The sequence below is a fragment of the Protopterus annectens genome, chromosome 5.part1 (genome assembly GCF_019279795.1).
Source record: "Protopterus annectens isolate FY-2018-M chromosome 5.part1, PAN1.0, whole genome shotgun sequence".
Lineage (NCBI taxonomy): Eukaryota > Metazoa > Chordata > Ceratodontiformes > Protopteridae > Protopterus > Protopterus annectens.
The window spans coordinates 561,704,612-561,725,506 of NC_056736.1; the positions used below are offsets into that span (position 1 = coordinate 561,704,612).

A 20,895-nucleotide genomic window follows, 5' to 3' on the forward strand; every position below is an offset into this window, starting at 1 on the left:
TAACTTCTTCTGTACTCAGTGGATTGCCACCTATTTGGTAGCTAGGGGTAACCTTGTTTTTCCGAAGGGTATGACTATGCATTTTTTGGCATTTAACTTTAGGCCATGGCTCTGGCACCAGTTATCCGTTTCTGTGAGACCCTTCTGAAGGATATCTGTGTCAGATGTGTTTTCTACTATGGCCAGTTTGCAGTCATCTGCAAACTTTGTCAGCCATAACCCTCCTGTGTTTGCTTGTACTTCGGAAAAGTAGATGCCAAACAAGAGTGGGCCCAGGACTGAGCCCTGTGGTACACCTTGTGACAGGCTTTGAGTCTGACATGGCGCCAGCAACTCTGACCTTGTGGGTTCTGTCACTCAGCCAGTTTGCAACCCATCTTGTGATATATGGGTTAACATTTAAGCTGATGAGTTTTTCAATGATACCCGAGTGGGGTATTGTATCAAAGGCCTTCGCCAGATCGAGGTAGGCTGTATGGACTGCCTTTCCCTCATCAATGGCTTTGGTGACTGTTTCGAAAAAGTCAACCAAGTTTAGAAGGCATGATCTGCCTTTGACAAAGCCAAACTGGGATGGATCCAAAGTCTGCAAATTCCCTATGTCTTTATTTGTGAGGTCCATTATGATCCTCTCCATGGCTTTGCAGATAAGGCTTGTCAAGCTAATGGGCCGGTAATTTCCAGGGTCGGTGGAGGCACCGCCTTTGTGAAGTGGGACCACAGTTGCAGTGCGCCACTCCTGGAGTGTATCCAGAGGTAAGACTATGATTAAACAGCTGTCCTAGCTGTGGGTTTAATTCCTCGTTGAGTTCGTGGAGCACACAGCCGGGGACACCATCAGGTCCCATGGATGCTGTGTTTTTGCTTTGGAGAGAGCAGTTCTCACTTGGGCGTTGGAGATGTTTGGGGGCTGCAATCGCTTGGTATAGATATCTCTCCTTTTGGGGGCGGGGAGAAGTTTGCACTGAACCTGTCAGCCAGTATGTTGGCAATGTCTGTAGGATCAGTAATCTTCACATCATTTTGAACTAGTTCTGAGCATATCTGGGAGTTTCCTCCCAGGTTTCTAACATAGCTAAAGAAGGCCTTATGATTGTCTTTTGAGTCTTTAGCTATTTTTCTCTCAAAATTTGCTTTGGATGATTTTATGAGAGCTCTTAGTTTTTTACTTATAGTGATCAAGGGTGTCTTACCTTTTAAGGAATTTGCTCTATCTTGTAGTAGCTTCCTCCTTTTGTTGTAGAGTTTGTTTATGGCTGGGGTCCACCAGAGTGGACGCTTGCCTTTGGTACAAAGGGGGTGTTGCCTTATGCTTTCCCTCCCCTTCCTCACATATCAAGTGTCTTGTTCAAGATGGAACAAGACTTTCCCAAAGTCCTTGTTGATGACTTCCTTTTGGCCCAGACAGCATTGGTTACCTTTTCTTCTGCATTTAGCCAAGGGTCATCATTACAAGCTGCTTCACAGGGCGGACCTACCTAAACAGGACAAGGGATCCATTTTATATCCCCATTTGTACAGTCTTCAGCTGACACCGCAGATGATAGGGTTTTGATCCCTTTTAGACACCTTTTTTTCTGAGGACGTGCTTTGGGTTCTGCAGGAGACCAGAAAACCCACTACCAGGAAACTGTATTTGTCCAAATGGAAGAGATTTTCTGTTTGGTGTCTTGCCTATAATCTGGATCCACATTCTGTGGAAGTTCCTTTGGTCCTCTCTTATTTGTGAAAATTGCTTGCTGCTGGGTTGGCATACTGTTCTGTTAAAGCCCACCTGTCAGCCATTTCTGCTTGTCTGCCTTTGACTCTTCCTTTGGCTGCTAGATTTGAGGTCAAACACTACTTTAAAATGTGTCCTTCATATTAGGCTCCCCAGAAAGCCTATTCCTCCTTCCTGGGACCTTTATTTTGTCTTGGAAAATTTGAATCAGGCTCCTTTTGAGCTTGCAGCTTCAGCTTCTTTACGGCATTGTTCTTGGAAGACTGTTCTTCATTTGGCCATTACCTCAGCCAGACAGGTGTCTGAACTGCATGCACTTATGGCTGTTCCTCTTTTTCTAGTTTTTCAGTTTTTCATAAGGGCACGGTTTCTCTTCATACTAATCCTTCTTTTATGTCTAAGGTAGTTAATGAGTTGTCTATTAATCAGTCTATTTATTTTCCCACTTTTTTTTCCTTTTCCGGAGTCTGCTAGTGAGAAGGTTCTTCACACTTTGGATTTGCATCAACAACCCCAATATTATTTGCTTGAGTCTAAAGCCATTCTTAATCTGAGCAACTTTTTGTTTCCTTCCTAGGTTTTTAGGTTTGGCTGTTTCTAAGCAAACTGTTTCTTTATGGATATCTAAGAGCATTTCCCTTTGTTACTCTTTTCATGGGAAAATATTTTCTCCTTCAGTTAAGGCTCAATGTTAAGTTGTCAATCTCACCTTCATTCTTGCTGGATGGGTTCGGAGCCGATCCTCGGCTCCAACTCGGCCACTCTAAAAGCTCGAGAGCTAGTTCCACTGGCTCGAGGCTCCCCTATATCCCACAATGCTAGGCGGTAACTCCTCAGATCTCGTTTGCCGCTACAGCGATCGAGGTGTGTTCCTACCGGCCCAGGTTAGTTTTTGGGTAAAGAACTCGATGTTAAGTTGTCTATCTCGCCTTCATTCTTGCTGGATGGGTTCGGAGCCGACCTCGGCTCCGACTCGGCCACTCTAAAAGCTCGAGAGTTGGTTCCACCGGCTCGAGGCTCCCCTTATATCCCACAATGCTAGGCGAGAGTTACCTCAGATCTCGTTTGCCGCTACAGCTTCGAGGTTGGTTGCTTCTACCGGTTCCTGGTGAGTGTTAGCTTTTCTTCAAAAGTTACTCTTTTTCCCCTTTTAACTTTAATTCTTCCTAAATTAGTGTAGAACATAGATCCTTATCCCGACCCTAATTTTCCGTTTTCTTACTAAAAGAACGTTGGTTCTTCCCTTGGGCCTTTGGCCTTCCCTTCCTAGGGAGTGTTTGTGTAGTTTACTTTAATTTTTGTACTTAATTATTAGTATTTTTACTAAAATTGTTATTGTTTTTAGTATTACTAATTTTTACTGACAGGGTATAACTGTGTGTTTGGGTGTGTGTTAGTGTACACCTGTCAGTTAGCGAAATGTCAAAAGAAGCAAAGGTCTCTGGATTCAAGAAGTGTGATGCGTGCTGTCAGAAAATGTCTCTGACAGACGCTCACACTTCTTGTGTCTATTGTCTGGGGCCTTTGCACCTGCAGGACTCCTGTGCTGTGTGCCATGGCTTCAGCCCCAGGGTCCTGCAGGAGAAAAAAACAAGTTGATTCTGAGAGGCTTGTTGAAGCCAGAGGATTCCCTGTCAGTTTCAACAGGGAAGCCCTCTAAGGCATCGAGGTCTTGGCTCCCCCTTCTGAGCCGAGACCTCAGGTTGTTCAACCTTTGCCTTTATCGGCTCCGGCTGGAGCCGATAAGACTCAGTCCACAGTTTCTGTGGCTTCCTCGGCTCCGACCGGGCCGAGGTTATCGAGTACCGTGTCGGCTCCGACAAGATCTTGAGCCGACAACCAGAAAGAGGTCTAGGTCACCTTCTCTTGGCTCCGTTCATTCGGCTCCAGGATCTCCCCTGCTGTCTGAACGGGCCAAAGGTCTCATTCCTCTAGGTCATCGAGGCTTTCCGATCATGACCTTCAGAGGGTGGTGAGTCGACTACTTAAGTCCGAGGCACTAGCCCAGATGCTTCAGGGCCCGACTCATCAGTCGGTGCCTGCCCGGTCCATCAACTCTTTCCTCCTTGACTCTCTTGAGTTCGAGCCGGGTGTCGGAACCGAGACTGTGGTCACTTCGGGCGAGACAATTGTCTTTGGCTCCGTCGTCGGCTCCGGTTTCTTCCTTGGAGGAATCTCGGCGCTGGACCTCCCTCGTCGGCTCGAGGGGTGAGTGGCATCGGACCCTTGTCCGACCCCCCTCTCCCTCTCGGTGCTTCGGCGCTGGTGAGTTCGGCTCCGACATCGACCTCAGAGCCATCACTGTCGGTGCCGAGGGGGGTCCTTAGCTCCTCGGGCGGGGACCTCTGGCTCTGCCTGACAGGGGTGCATTCGAGGTCATGCGGAGTGTGTTAGAGCCTGGCTCTACTCCACAGTCGGCTCCGTCAGCCCCTCCTTCTATGCTGCCTCAGGGTAAGTCGACTCACTCCCTCATCCCGGACCGCAGAGAGCCAGCTCCTCAGGAGCCCCCTTTGGGGATTTCATCCTCTTCCGAGGCCTCTCCTGATTTGGCAGAAGAGCCTCCTCGGAAGAGGAAGTGCAAGAGGAAGCACATTGACTCACCTGAGTCTATCACGTCGGACACAGATCTGGATGATTCTGAGGGTTCCACCGTTCCCCTTCTGAAGATGTCTCATCTGCAGACATTCTACAGATCCTGAAACAGAGGGAAATTGGCCAGCCCTCAACCCTTCGGAGGACGAATCTGTGTATCTTGAGGCGTTTGGCTCTCGTCCTTCCACCTCCTGGGTGTCCCCCTTGACCCCCTCATGCAGGTGGTTGCTAAGAAGGCATGGACGGCTCCTGATTCAGTGGACCCCACTCCCAGGAGACCCTCCAAATTCATCACAGCTCCATCAGACAAGCAATTTTTATCAAAAGGAGTTTCTGTGGATGCTATGGTGGTAGCTGCCGCCACAAAGAAGGAACTGGCTGATCCTTCAGTGCCTGTCCATCCACCTAACAAGGAATCTAGGTCCATGGATAGGTACGGAAGCGGATGTTCTCCTCAGCGACATTTACCATGCGTTCGCTGAATTACCTGTGCCATTTCACTCGTCTTCAAAGGGACTTGATCAAGGAAGTGAGTGAAATGTTAAAGGACCCTACAGCTGCGGGTTTCAAGAGAAAATGAACACGCAGCTGGCTACCCTTAATTCCATATCCAACTCCTCCATGCGCCTCCTCTCTTATGGCGGCGATGGAGCGAGGAGAGCCCGAGGGACAGGGGTAGCCTTACGTAGGCACGCCTGGATGCGGCTATGCAACTTGCGGAACCTTTCAAGTCGTCTTTCACGAACTCCCTTTTGATGGATCATCTCTCTTTGGTCCTCAAGTGAAAGAAACCCTGACTAGGTGCGAGACTGATGGCAAGACCCTTTCTGCCGTCGAGTCCGTTTTCTACTCCTTCTAGGCCTTACCCCAAAGGCCAGAAGGGTGGGAAGATGTGGTTCCGTAAACAATCTCAAGGGACTTCGCCTGACGCACAGTGTCCTTTTCCTACCAAAGGCAGAGGTGGGAATAACAATGGTAGACGTCGCCCTAGGGGCAGGGGGGGTCCGCAGAACCAGGGCAATCGGGAAGCTTTTCCTGACAAGCCCTTTCAGCATCCCTGAGGTGTTGCCCGACTGCCCCTCTTCCGAGGCAGGCGGGGAAGATTGTCACTGTACCCAGAAGCCTGGCTAACCCTGACTCAAGACAAATGGGTACAGTCCATCATTTCCGAAGGCTATTCTATCCCCTTTCTTCGTTTTCCAAATCAGTCAAAAAAATCCCTTCCAGATGTTCCACCCGCTCAAAGGGATATAGCAGCTTTGGAAATTTCAAAACTGCTTACAAAAAGAGCAATTCAGTTAGTGCCAGCAGACCAACAAGGATCCGGAATCTACTCGAGGTTCTTTGTAGTTCCAAAGAAAACAGGGGACTGGAGACCGATTTTGGATCTCAGTGTCTTGAACAAATCAGTCAAGAAAACAAGATTTCGGATGGTCACACTGCAATCCATTCTTCCCCTTTTGGGCAAAGGAAACTGGATGTGCTCTATAGACCTTCGGGATGCGTACTATCACATAAAATGAACAGGCGCTCCAGAAGATTCCTCCGCTTCAGGCTGGGAACCAGTCATTTTCAGTTCAGGGCCCTGCCCTTTGGTCTCACCACTGCCCCCCGGGTGTTTACCAAATGCATGGCAGTGGTAGCTTCTCACCTGAGACGACAAGGATTCCAGGTGTTTCCATATTTGGACGACTGGCTTCTCACAGCTCCCACCAAGCATCTCCTTTTGATGGCCAGAGATTATACTTTTCGCGTTTGTCAAAAACTGGGTATTTCAATAAATTGCGAAAAGTCTGTTTTGTCGCCTTGTTGTACTATTACCTACATAGGCGCAAATTTAGATACTATAAACATGTCTGCAACGCTAACGAACCAAAGGATATCAGACATTCACAAATTGGTGTCACTTCTTCTCAACAACAACAGAGCCAAAGCCAGGTTAGTTCTAAAGGTGTTGGGAATCATGGCAGCGGCCATACCTCTCCTCCCATTGGCCAGATACCACATGCGGATCCTTCAGTGGATGCTTTTTTCTCAATGGTCATACCAGGAACTTCCAATGTCTCACACCATTATGATCACGCAAGCGTGCAAAAAGCATCTCATGTGGTGGATGTCTTCCCCCCAGCTCCTGTCGGGAAGACCATTTGTTCCTCCTCCTCCGGTTGCTACTCTGACAACGGATGCCTCCCTGATCGGGTGGGGGGGGGCATTATCAGGGCAGGACAGTCCAGGGCACATGGCAACCAAACGAATGCCACTTGCACATAAATGTTCTGGAGATGAGAGCAGTGCTTTTAGCGTTGCAAGCCCTTCAAGACTCTCTTCCCTTGGGAACGATTGCAATCCAGACAGACAATATGTCTGTAGTGTGGTACATCAACAAACAAGGCGGAACCAGGTCATACCCCCTATGTCGAGAAGCACTCAGACTGTGGCAATGGGCAATTTCTTCTCAGCGTTTTCTGATAGCAACACACATCCCCGGGAAGTCCAATCACATTGCGGACAAGTTGAGCAGAGCTATACTCATGCCTCACGAGTGGTCTCTGAAAGACTCTGTAGTGAGAGAGATATTTCTCAAGTGGGGTCAGCCTTGCTGCGATCTTTTTGCTACTCCCCAAAACAGCAAGTGCAGAGAATACTTCACTCTATTCCCTTTACCAGGCCAACCCAGCAGGGACGCTCTAGTCCAAGTTTGGCCCCGGGGACTTCTGTATGCATTTCCTCCTTTCCCTCTGATCTCTCAAGTAATACAGAAAGCTATCGCTCAGAAGGCCTCATTGATCCTCATTGCTCCTTACTGGCCTCGACAAGTGTGGTTCCCCTTTCTACATCGTTTTCTCTTGGGGCGACCGTGGAGTCTGGACCTAGTTCCAGATCTTTTGATCCACCAATCGGGTCAGTTTCATCGCTCCCTCCCCTCTCTGAACCTCACTGCTTGGTTCCTCCAGTTCCAACCGTAGCCAGGCTTCCTCGATTATCTCACTCGGTTAGAGATATATTGATAGCTTCCCATAAATCTTCCACTCGAAAGATTTATTTGAGTAAGTGGAAACGTTTCTCATACTGGGCACAAGGAAAGGACATAGATCCTTTCACCGCTTCCATCCAACTAGTCCTTCATTTTCTAGCTGAACTCTTCCATGCAGGTTCATCTCCATCTACTCTTAAGGTTCAATTGGCAGCTATTTCTAATTTTCATGTGGGCATTTCTGAATCTGCCCTAATGTCCCACAAACTTTGCAAAGCCTTTTTGAAAGGAGTTTTTCTTCTCAGACCTCCTATAAGAAATCCTCCTTCTCCTTGGGACCTAAATTTAGTTCTTGCTTCTTTGATTCTTTCCCCTTTCGAACCTGCAGCTTCATGTTCCTTGAAATTATTATCATGGAAAACTCTCTTTCTGGTGGCTATCACATCAGCTAGAAGAATTTCAGAACTTCAAGCACTCAGTTGTCGTTCTCCTTATCTCTTGTTCCATAAGGACAGAGTTTCCTTATGAACTAACCCGTCCTTTTTGCCTAAGGTGGTTTCAACATCAAATCTAAACCAATGCATTGACCTCCCTGTCTTTTTCCCAGAGTATTCAAATAGGTCTGAACAAAATTACACTGCCTGGATGTTCATCGTCAATTAAGGTACTACTTGGACAGGACGAAACAATTCAGAAAATCTGATCAGCTGTTTGTCTCCTATGCGGAAAGCAGAAAGGGACTTCCAGTTTCAAAGGTATCATTATCCAGATGGCTAACATCTCTGATTACCCTTGTTTATGAGATTAGACACCAAAATCTGCCTAATAAACCTAAAGCCCATTCCACCAGAGCTTTGGCTACTTCTCTAGCCTTCCAAGACAGACTGCCTATTGACACCATTTGTGCAGCGGCTACTTGGGCTACTCCTCACACTTTTATTTCCCATTATAAGTTGGATTTAGCTTCTAGGCATAGAGCTAATTTTGGTTCCACTGTTCTCAGGAGTCTGTTCCGTTAGGCCACCCGGGACAAGGTGCTAGGGACGCGGTCCCATCCAGCAAGAATGAAGGCGAGATAGACAACTTAACATATAGAAGTTATGTTCTTACCATAACGTTCCATGTTAGTTGTCTTCTTCTCGCCTTCTTCCCACCCTCCTTCCCCCTGGCCTGGACAGACCTAGAGGAGTTGTGATCGTGACCTCTCTTTCTACCACCTCTTTCTTAGTCATTTGCTATTATGCATATTTCTTGTTTCAGGATGTAGGTCACCCCTTTCTTCCTGCTGTTAGAGGTGGATTCTGTTTACAGTTATACTGTTATTGATATAAGCTGGGTTAGCTTACAAACGAGATCTGAGGTAACTCTCGCCTAGCATTGTGGGATATAAGGGGAGCCTCGAGCCGGTGGAACCAACTCTCGAGCTTTTAGAGTGGCGAGTCGGGCGAGGTCGGCTCCGAACCCATCCAGCAAGAAGAAGGCGAGAAGAAGACAACTAACATGGAACGTTATGGTAAGAACATAACTTCTATTTTCTTAGCCTTTTTTCCCCTGTTAAAGTTAGTTTTTTATTTATATAGTTAGTTTGAAAACAGTCTATCCCATTCTCGTTAACTTTCCATCCCCTTGTTTTTCCACAAATAACTAGAAATTTTCCCTTGGGCCCTAGGCCAAGTCCCTCCCTTCCTAGTGAGTGACTGTGTTTTTGTTGGGATTTTTATTTCTAGTTACTATAATTTATTTAAAATTAATTTTAAATTACTCCTAAGTGTAATCGGTGTGTGTGTGTGTGTGCTTGGGTGATTACATTTTCCCTTAGATATGTCTAAGGAATCAAAGGTCTCAGGCTTAAGAAGTGTGACTCGTGCTGTCAGAAGATGTCTCTGACAGACGGTCACACTTCTTGTGTGTACTTCCTGGGACCTTTGCACCTGCAGGACTCATTTGCTGTTTGCCATGGCTTCAGCCCTAGAGTCCTGCAGGAGCGAAAAAATAAACTTATTTTAAGGGGCTTACTTAAGCCTGAGGGTCCCTCGACTCAGTCATCGGGGAAACCCTCTAAGTCTTCCAGACCTTCGGCTCCAGCATCTGAGCCGTCTTCTGGAGGCCCTAAACCTATTCGAACATCGGTTCCGGCCGGAGCCGATGAATCTCGAATACAAGCCCCTACGGTGTCCTCGGCTCCGGCTGGAGCCGGAAGATACTCTGTCGGCTCCGATTATTTTATCGGAACCGACATCTAGAAAAAGGTCCCGATCTCCATCTATTGGCTCCATTCATTCGGCTCCAGCATCACCCTTGCTGTCTGAACGGAGCCATAGATCCCACTCTTCTAGGTCTTCCAGGTTATCGGACCATGACCTTCAGAGAGTAGTGAGTCGACTTCTTAAGTCCGAGGCATTAGCCCAGATGCTTCAAAGTCCGACTCAACAGTCGAGACCTACTCCTATCACTCAAATTCCACCTCTGACTCTTTTGAGTTCAGAGCCGGGGCGGCTCGGACCCGAAACTGTGGTAGCGTCGGAACCGATACCTTTGTCTTCGGTTCCCTCGTCGGCTCCGATGTCTTCCTTAGAAGAATCTCGGCGCTGGACTTCCCTTGTCGGCTCCGAGGGGGCGAGTGGCATCGGACCCTTGTCCGACCCCGCTCTCCCTCTCGGTGCTTCGGCGCTGGTGAGTTTGGCTCCGACATCGGCCTCGGAGCCATCACTGTCGGTGCCGGGGGAGGTTTCCAGTTTTTCGGAATGGAGACCTCCGGCTCTGCCTGACAGGGGTGCCTTCGAGGTCATGAGGAGCATGCTGGAACCAGGTTCAACTCCACAGTCGGTTCTTTCTGCCCCTCCCCCTATGGTGCCTCCGGTGATTTCTACTCACTCTCTCATCCCGACCGTGAGAGCCAGCTCCTCAAGTTTCCCTGTGGGATCTCCTCCTCTTCCGAGGCCTCTCCTGACCCTGTAGGAGAGCCCCTAGGAAGAGGCAGTGCAAGAGGAAGCACATTGACTCCCTGAGTCTGTCACCTCTGACACTGATTTAGAGGATTCTGAAGGTTCCCTCGTTCCCCTCTGAAGATGTCTCCTTTGTAGACATCCTTGAAATCTTAAAACAGAGGGGGAATTGGCCATCCCTCAACCCTTCAGAGGATGAATCAGTGTATCTTGAGGCGTTTGGCTCCCACCCTTCCACCTCCTGGGTGCCCCCTCCCTTTGACCCCCTTATGCAAGTGGTGGCAAAGAAGGCTTGGGTGGCTCCTGACTCAGTGGAACCCACCCCCAGGAGACCATCAAAGTTCATCACGGCCCCCAAGGATAAAGAATTTCTGACCAAAGGCGTCTCTGTTGATGCTATGGTGGTGGCTGCGGCTACCAAGAAGGAGTTAGCTGATCCTTCGGTGCCTGTTCATCCTCCTAACAAGGAGTCTAGGTCGATGGACAGGTACGGGAAGCGGATGTTCTCGTCAGCGACTTTTACTATGAGATCGCTGAATTACCTGTGTCATTTTACTCGTTTTCAGAGGGATTTACTCAAAGAAGCGAGTGAAATGTTGAAGGACCCAACAGCTGCGGGTTTTCAGGATAGGATGAACTCTCAGCTGGCTACCCTTAATTCTATAACCAACTCTTCCATGCGCCTCCTTTCATATGCGGCGGATGGAGCGAGTAGAGCGGCAGGTACAGGTGTAGCCTTGCGTAGGCACGCCTGGATGCGGCTTTGTAACTTTGCGGACCCCTTTAAGGCGTCCTTCACTAATTCCCCCTTTGATGGATCATCCCTTTTTGGTCCTCAAGTGAAGGAAACCCTGACTAGGTGTGAGACTGATGGCAAGACTATTTCTGCCGTCGGAGTCCATTTTTCTACTCCTTCTAGACCTTACCCCAAAGGTCAGAAGGGGGGAAAGATGTGGTTCCGCAAACAATCTCAAGGAGACTTGCCTGATGCACAGAGTCATTTCCCCTCTAGAGGCAGAGGGGGGAACAACAATGGTAGATGCCGTCCCAGGGGCAGAGGGGGCCCGCAGAATCAGGGCAGTCGAGAATCCTTTTCCGACAAGCCCTTTCAGCATCCCTGAGGTGTTGCCCGACTGCCCACCTTCGGAGGCAGTCGGGGGAAGGTTGTCACTGTACCCAAAAGCCTGGCTATCCCTAACTCAAGACAAGTGGGTACAGTCTATCATTTCCGAAGGCTACAGAATCCCTTTCCTTTTCATTCCGAAGCAGTCCAAAAAATCCCTTCCAGACGTTCCACCCAGTCAAAGGGAGCAAGCAGCATTAGAAATTTCAAAGCTGCTCGAAAAAAGAGCTATTCAACCAGTTCCAGCAGACCAAGTAGGATCCAGAATCTACTCCAAATTCTTTTTGTTTCCAAAGAAAACAGGGGACTGGTGACCCATTGTGGATCTCAGCAACTTGAACAAGTTTGTCAAGAAAACAAAGTTCCAGATGGTCACGCTGCAGTCCATTCTTCCCCTTTTGGGGCAGGACAACTGGATGTGCTCGATAGATCTCCAGGATGCGTACTATCACATCAAGATGAGTCGACGCTCCAGGAGATTTCTCCGCTTCAGGCTGGGAACCAGTCATTTTCAATTCAGAGCCCTGCCCTTTGGTCTCACTACAGCCCCCCGAGTGTTTACCAAATGCATGGCAGTGGTTGCCTCTCACCTGAGACGACAAGGATTCCAGGTGTTTCCTTATTTAGACGATGGCTCCTTACAGCCCCCACCAAGCATCTTTTACTTCTCGCCAGAGACTACACTTTTCACACGTCAGGCACTAGGCATATCAATAAACTACGAAAAGTCTGTCTTGTCGCCTTGTCGTGTTATTACCTTCATAGGTGCAAATCTAGACACAGTCAAGATGTCAGCCAGACTCACAGAGCAGAGGATAGCAGACATACACAAACAGGTCTTTCTTGTCTTGCAGAGCAACAAAGTCAAAGCCAGACTGATCCTGAAAGTCTTAGGGATTATGGCGGCGGCCATCCCTCTCCTACCATTAGCTCGCTTCCATATGAGAATTTTACAATGGATGCTCTTCACACAATGGTCTTACCAAAGTCTCCCAATGTCCCATCCTGTTCGGATAACTCAGTCGTGCAAGAATCATCTCTATTGGTGGATCACATCTCCTCAGCTCCTCCTAGGGAGACCTTTCGTCCCTCCCCCTCCGGTTGCTACAGTGACAACGGACGCCTCCCTGATCGGGTGGGGGGGGCATTTCCAGGGCAGGACAGTCCAGGGCATGTGGCAACCGTTCGAGTGCCACTTGCACATAAACGTCCTAGAGATGAGAGCAGTGCTTCTAGCGTTGCAAGCCCTACAAGACTCTCTTCCCAAGGGAACTATAGCAATTCAAACAGACAACATGTCTGTAGTGTGGTACATCAACAAACAAGGCGGAACCAGATCTTACCCCCTTTGTCGAGAGGCACTCAGACTGTGGCAATGGGCGATTTCTTCTCAGCGATTTCTGTTAGCAACGCACATCCCCGGGAAGTCCAATGTGATTGCAGACAAATTGAGCAGAGCTATTCTCATGCCTCACGAGTGGTCTCTGAACAATTCAGTATTGAGAAAGTTTTTCGAAAGTGGGGCAGGCCTTGCTGCGACCTTTTTGCTACTCCCCAAAACAGCAAGTGCGACGATTTTTTCACCCTCTTTCCCCAACCAGGCCAACCCAGCAGAGACGCTCTAGTGCTCGTTTGGCCCCGGGGACTTCTGTATGCCTTTCCTCCCTTCCCACTGATATCCCAGCTGATACAGAAAGCCATCGCTCAGGAAGCTTCCATGATCCTCATTGCCCCTTACTGGCCTCGACAGGTTTGGTTCCCTTTTCTCCACCGTTATCTGTTGGAACAACCTTGGCATCTGGACCCAGTTCCAGACCTCTTGACCCATCAGTCAGGTCAGTTGCACCACTCCCTCCCCTCTCTGAACCTCACAGCGTGGTTCCTCCAATTCCGACTTTAGCCAGGCTTCCTTTGATATCTCACTCAGTTAGAGATATCGTGATAGCTTCTCATAAATCTTCCACTCGGAAGATTTATCTTAGCAAGTGGAAACGTTTTTCCTATTGGGTGCAGTCAAAGGATATACATCCTTTCACTGCTTCTATTCAAACAGTTCTAGACTTTCTAGCCGAACTTTTCCACTCAGGTTCGTCCCCATCTACCATTAGAGTTCAATTGGCAGCAATATCGAACTTTCATGTTGGAGTCTCAGAGTCCTCCATTATGTCTCACAAACTCTGCAAGGCCTTTTTAAAGGGAGTTTTTCTCCTCAAACCACCCATCAGATATCCTCCTCCTCAATGGGATCTCAATTTGGTTCTGACATCCTTAATTCTTCCCCCCTTTGAACCTGCGGCTTCATGTTCTATGAAGTTACTTTCTTGGAAGACACACTTTTTAGTAGCTATTACTTCAGCTAGAAGAGTCTCCGAACTCCATGCTCTGTGTAGTCGACCCCCTTATCTGGTATTTCATAAAGACAGGGTGTCCTTGCGTACTAATCCGTCTTTTTTGCCCAAAGTAGCTTCATTGGCAAATTTGAATCAAACCATTGAGCTTCCTGTTTTCTTCCCAAATTATTCTAATAGGTCAGAACAAAAGTTACACCGTTTAGATATTCATCGCCAACTTAGATACTATTTAGACAGGACCAAACAATTCAGGAAATCTGACCCAAACAACTCAGGAAATCTGACCAACTGTTTGTTTCCTATGCAGAAGGTAGAATGGGCCTTCCAGTTTCTAAAGTCTCTCTCTCTAGATGGCTTACTTCGTTGATTACCCTAGTGTATGAGATAAGACATCAACGGTTGCCATCCAAACCCAGGGCTCATTCAACTAGAGCTTTAGCCACTTCTATAGCTTTCCAAGATAGGCTGCCTATTGATTCGATTTGTTCTGCAGCTACTTGGGCTTCTCCCCATACCTTCATTTCTCATTATAAGTTGGACTTGGCCTCTAGAGACCGAGCCAACTTTGGTTCCACTGTACTCAAGAGTCTGTTCCGATAGGCCTCCCGGGACAAGGTGCTAGGGACGCGGTCCCATCCAGCAAGAATGAAGGCGAGATTGACAACTTAATATTTAGAAGTTATGTACCTACCATAACATTCCATGTTAGTTGTCTTCTTCTCGCCTTCTTTCTTGCATCCCACCCTCCTTCCCCCTAGCCAGGACAGAACTAGAGGAGTTTTTCTTGGTTCCTTATGGAATTTTATTGCTGGCCTTAGCTTTCAAACGAGATCTGAGGAGTTACCGCCTAGCATTGTGGGATATAGGGGAGCCTCGAGCCAGTGGAACTAGCTCTCGAGCTTTTAGAGTGGCCGAGTCGGAGCCGAGGATCGGCTCCGAACCCATCCAGCAAGAAAGAAGGCGAGAAGAAGACAACTAACATGGAACGTTATGGTAGGTACATAACTTCTAATTCTATCACGGCTGCAGCTTCTTCTCATGCTTTTTTAAAGGATTGGGATACCATTTCCATCACCGAGGCAGCTACTTGGACTTCTGTGCATACTTTTGCCAAACGCTATAAGTTGAATGTGGTTTCCAGGTCTAGAACTGGATTTCCCAGGGCTATTCTGCATGGCTTTCTTGAAGGCTCTGCTGGACCTTCCTCCTCCCATCTTTTCTAATGAGCTTTTGTACTGTCCCTACTGTAAGGAATACTGCAACAGTGGTATAGGAGGACATTGTACAGTTGTGTAAAATCTTACCGTAACAGTAGATTTCCTTCTCTTCACTGCCTCCCTTCTCCCCCTGTTACTTTCTCCTTCTGGATATACAAGTTCCTCTTTTCTTCTTGTACTGTTTTTCCTCCTAGGGCTTTTTGGTTCAAAAGATGGCACGGCTGCACTTCACCTTTATGCCCTATGCTGTGTGCAAGGAGCATACGTGCAATGTACATTTCTTTTACAACTTAATGCTTTGGGTATACTGGCCAGACATTGGGCTGCCCTAGGCAAGGGATCCCAACTGTAAGGTATACTGCAACAGTGAAAACAAGGCAGCTACTGCTGTGGTAAGATTTTACACAACTGTGCTTTCTCCAAGGTTCGGTGATTGGACCAGTACTGTTTAATCTGGCTTTCTCTTTCATTCCTAAGGCATCCAAAGTTTGGATGGCCAAGTATGCAGATGATATTAAATAAGGTTGTGTCATCTCTTCCACTAATGATGTTGATTGCTTTAATCATTATTTGTGTTTGGTGGCTGAATTTTAATCATTATTTGTGTTTGGTGGCTGAATGACTAAGTCAAATTGAATTTATAAATCATTAAAAGTAAATGTGCTGTTTTACCCTTTGGGAAACCAGTGGTTGAATACAAAGTTAATCTAGGCCCACATGAGTTACAGAACTCTTTAGATTATAAAGACTTTAGTGATCTCAGATTTGGATGCCTTAAAAGTTAAACCAAAGGCTTTTAAAGTTGCCAGATTATTTCTTAAGAATTTTACTACAAGATGCAAAGAATGTATCTTAAAGTTGTTTATAAAATAAGTCTGCTCCATAACTGAGTATAAGATGATGATCTGTTCTTATAAACAGGGAGATGATCTTGTTCTTGTAGGTATTCAGCAGAAATTTACAAGGCATATTACTTCTTGTAGAGATAGGTTATATCCATCTAGGTTGGAAAGCTTGAGTCTTTTCACAATTAGTCGTAGATACTTGCGCGACAAACTTTGCTTAGCTTACAAGGGGCATTGGAGTGTCGAACATTGTTAAATATAGAATTGTTGAGTCCTAGCTCTAATGCTGGAGGAGTTGTTATACGTTTAGATTGGGTAAGTCAAGGACAAAAATTTAGGGCAAGTTATATAGCACTCTTTGGTTCAACTGTGGAAGAGAGTTCCGCTACACATTTATCAAGCCCCTTCTTTGCAGTTTTTTAAAAACAACTGGATACATGTATGGGTTCCAGAGTGTATACTTTTATTGTGGATTCTGCATTCTGTTTGCCCTTTGGCCTATATGCAGATTGGAGGAAAGTGTATCATGTGACATGTAGCTTCTAGTAACTAGCTCAGCATTTAAAGCTGTATACCCCATATGTAACATGGCCATGTTTTATTGCCTCAGCTGATTCAGATGGCAACAGATGAATTGATTGCTCTTCATCTGTACTACAAGCTTCTCACTCAGCATATTGGGAAATGTTAACATCCTAGTTTAAGTGTCAAGACTCGCAACCTGGTAGATTTAGGTTGACATCCCATAGACATTTAATTTAATCAGATATATTTTATTTTTTCAGTGGGGCAAGGAAGCCCTACTGCTTGGAATTCTGACTATAAAGAAAAATCATGTATATATGTAGAATGGCTGTATTGTATGAATGTCAGTAAACATCATAGACAGCTATCACTACAGAACTACGAAGCAAGGAAGCCAGCAAAACGATACACCACACCACCTTTTAACATACGACTTGTCTTTTTAAAATGGAGGTTTTTGCAGTGTGCTTAAGAGTGAGAATAGTTTTTCCGCCTCCAAGTTAACTGTGATATCACATTCATATCGGAAAAACTATACTCACTCTTAAGCACACTGCAAAAACCTCCGGTTTAAAAAGACGAGTCGCATGGTAAAAGGTGGTGTGGTGTATCGTTTTGCTGGCTTCCTTGCTTCGTAGTTTGGTTTGTTTGTGTTCAGTTCGAGAGGCATACCAGCTATCACTATAGAGACAGGTGTTTTGTATTAAAAAGCAGATTCTTAAGAAAACAGATTATTTTAATATTTTTCTTTAATAGCTTTTGTTACTTTTTTTTAAACTAGGTGACCCTCGTAGACCATATCCTACAGACTTGGAGATGAGGAGTGGCCTTTTGGGTCAGATGAGCAACTTGCCAACAAATGGTGTTAATGGCCACCTACCTGGCGATGCTCTTGCAGCTGGAAGATTACCTGGTAAGTGAATGCAGTGAGATACAGTTTTTATGTGGTGTTTTCATTGTTCATAAAATATATTGCTGTGTAGTACTGAGCTGTGTTTTACTCAGCAACTGTGTAAATCACTAGGACTTCAAGGTAACAGTGTTTTTGACTCATCTCAACCACTGATTAATTCTTTGTTTGTACAAAGACTGTTGACTGTGGTTTCCACAGTTTTATGGTCTGCTTCCTACTGAGATTTCCATAAAATATATTTATGGAATTATTCAAGGCCATTCGCAATTATTAACAGTTCCTGTTGTATTAGGCCATATCTCTTCTGTGCATCTGTAACTGGTATTGCAGGAGGATATTTTTTTTTGTCCTTTTGAGTCTGGTAATCCTCTGACCATTAAGCCTACCTCCTCCTGCTCTGGAGGCAAGTTGGGAGTAGTGCCATCATTCTGAAGGGGTACAGGAATTTCCTGGTGCTACATCCCACCCCTTCGCCAGTATGTTGACATATATATATATATATATATATATATATATATATATATATATATATATATATATATATATAAATATCTGGGTCTACTTCACATGACCGACAGTTCATTTGATCGACATTCATTTGACCAAGACCAAAACACCTAAAGTTCAAAACACCTAAAACCCATTTGATCGAAATGCATAACACTGATACATGAAATTAAATCATTATGCCCTTTCCCCCATTGTAGTGCGACCCTGGAGTTAGTATATATAGTTGGGGGGTGTGGGGAGAGCATACCCCCACATAGTTTAGATAAATATTGTTTTCTGCAAAGAGTTAGTCATTACAGTTTTAAGTATCCATGTGTATGTTTGAAATGTATGAAGTCTGTGGGGAGCTACATTCCCCCACACCCCCTTTATGGGGGGCTATGCACCCCACACCACCCCTAACTATATATACTTAACTCCAGGATCACGCTACAGTGGATAATTTCACATGTCAGTGTTATGAGTTTCGATCAAATGGGTTTTAGGTGTTTTGGTCTCTGTGAAATGAATGTCGATCAAATGAACTGTCAGTCATATGAAGTAGACCCATATATATATATATATATATATATATATATATATATATATATATATATATAGATAGATAGATATAGTGGCCACACCTGCTGGTCTATCTCCCATCTTCTCACACCTGTAATTTCTTCAGTGAAGGGTCATCCTGGCATGCTCCCTCCTCTCCAAGATAGGCATCCTCCCCACCTGCACCATAAAGCATTGGAGCTCTGGCCACCTTGACTGTAGTCATGGCTTTATCCTTCTGTGCTACCAGCACAAGTGATTCGCCAGTGTATTTTACTAACTAACTGTTGTAGTGATGTGTGTGGGCTTGAGATGCATTCTTCATATAGATTCTGAAATTACAACATCCCAGAAAAGGAAATATGTCTTTGTGAATGATCTTGCTCTTAGTATGAATGGCCTAGTTTTGAAAATATATAAGTAAGTGGGATGGGGAGGGTCTGCTTCCATATGGAGGGATGTTAGGGGGACTTTTTCTCTTACAAAACGGTATTACAAATGGGGACTTCCAAGATGGCTGTATACAGATCAAAAGTTTAACTTCAGCACTCCCAGTGTAAAAACAGAAACCAAGAAAAAGGACTGCTGTTGAAACGATTTTTTTGTGTAAAATCCCATTACTGTCTAATACGTACACTGCCTGGATGCCGGAAAAGAAGAAAATTGGAAAACCTGAAAGAAAAACAACCAGAAAAGGGAAGGACTGTGCAGATATTCAGCAAAAAACTTCAAGCTTCAGTTCAGGTGGTGGCTTCCACTAATTTAGAGGAAAAATAAATCAAATGTCCTTGGAGGTGATTAAAATTAATGAAGCATTGAAGGAATATAGCAACTCAAATTTAACAAAAATCTGGAAATGTTTAAAAAAGTAGTAGAGGTAAGACTTTCCAAGATGGCTGCATACTGATCAACAGCTTAACCTCAGCTGTCCCAGTATGAAAAAAATCTGAAATACTGGGGCCCAGGAACTCTGTCAGTTTTAGTAAATTGAGTTACTGGTTAGTGTGTACACTGCCTGGATGCCAGTAAAGAAGAAACTAAGAGACCCTGAAAGAAAATCAACTAGAAAAGTTTAAGAGAAAACAAGCGGAAGAATCCTGCAGTTGCTCAGCAAAGAGCAGTTAGAGCTCTAGCTTTGGTGCAAGTCATAGCTTCCAGTAATCTAGAGGAAAAATAAGTCAAATGTGCTCAGAAATTATTAAAATAAATGAAACACTGAGGAGTGTCAACTCAAAAACAAAAGTCTAGAAAAAATGTAAGACGCTTTAAACAGATATTCGGATGAGCTGATAAAACTACAAAAATCAGAACTCAAAAATAAAAAAGGCTGGCTGAGTACGAGGCTGCTCAAGAAGAAATGCTTCAATAAATGGTAGAATTAGAGGTTAAAAGCATGTAGGGAAAATCTGAGATTTTCTTCTGTACCAGATAAACTAAAATGAACAGATTGCATTAATTGTTATAAAGGCACATAGGCAATTGTGCTGGTATTTTTGAGCAGGAACTGTTAATTGAAAGCGCACACCATGTGTTTGCTCCATATATGGCCATGAGAAAGCAGCCAAGACAAGTATTAATAAAGATACAAACCTGCAAGCAGAAAGAGTTTATCCTGACAAAGATGTGGCAAAAGGTCGAAGTGTTAAAAGTTGGAGACAGTAAGTGTATTTGTGAAAAAAATGATTATTCAGTATACAACAGGCAGAGGCAAAAAACATTTATTTCAGTGCTCAGGGAATCTCAAGAGGTAGGTGTGAGATTCAAGCTGTCTTCAGTATATGTTTTCCTGGACAATCAAAGTCTTTTTTTAATGCAGAACAAGCTGAGGAGGAAGTACAAAAGTTTGTCCAGCAAAAAGTGAGCCATCAAACAGAAGGGGACTCTGCTTCCCATTCTACAGATACTAAAACACACAGAGAGACTTTGCCAGTTAAACCTTTTCCACTGTTCCAAAGGAAAATGCTTGAGAGAAAAGCACCAGAGTTGATCTTGGATTTAAACTGGAATCTGGAGTTGGGAGATGCAGATGTACAGGAAGAAGACCAGCAACATGGAAATTAATGAGTAAATGTGAAACTGCAAAATATCATTCACATTTGTGGAATATGGCTGTATAAGAAAAGGTATAAAAAGTGGACTTTTGTTCATTTTGATAAACGTGTGGGGAACTAAAAAGCATTTACCTCACTTCATGTCATTAATGTGACCTCTGAGGGGGGTGGAAAAAGGTAACTGTTAGTTAAACAATGTCTGTTTGTAATAGTAGTTTTATAAAACTTTTCCCAATATAAATTGCATGTAGTATTTTTAGTCATTCTTGTGTGTGATAAAGTTACTAAAGTAAACATATGCCTTTTTTCTCTTCATATTTTATTACTTCTTTTTTTGGTGGTAAGAAATTTAGGTATTACAGTGTAAAAGAGAAGAAAGGCTAGACAAAAGCATGTAGCAGATTTAAGTTAAAGGAAACTCCACCCTCAACTATAGTTTAACTCAGTCCTTAGGTTTCTTTTCTCCCTACAATATGGTTCCAATATTGTTTAGGTTCCAGAAACCTGATTGTATTTTTTTTAATTTTCATTTCCTTGCCTCGGAATCAAAAGAAGGGAAAGTCCACCTACTTTCTTTAAGCTCAACTTC

General features: G+C 45.0%; 1 protein-coding gene across 1 annotated transcript in view; it reads left to right on the top strand.

Annotated features, from left to right (window-relative positions):
- Positions 1-17,213, top strand: part of MED4 (mediator complex subunit 4) — a 472,011-nt gene extending 454,798 nt beyond the window's left edge. Inside the window, exon 6 of the mRNA XM_044072829.1 lies at positions 17,074-17,213. Coding sequence (XP_043928764.1) covers positions 17,074-17,213 — 140 coding nt within the window. The remainder of the gene's footprint in view (positions 1-17,073) is intronic.
- The last annotated feature ends 3,682 nt before the right edge of the window (positions 17,214-20,895 follow it).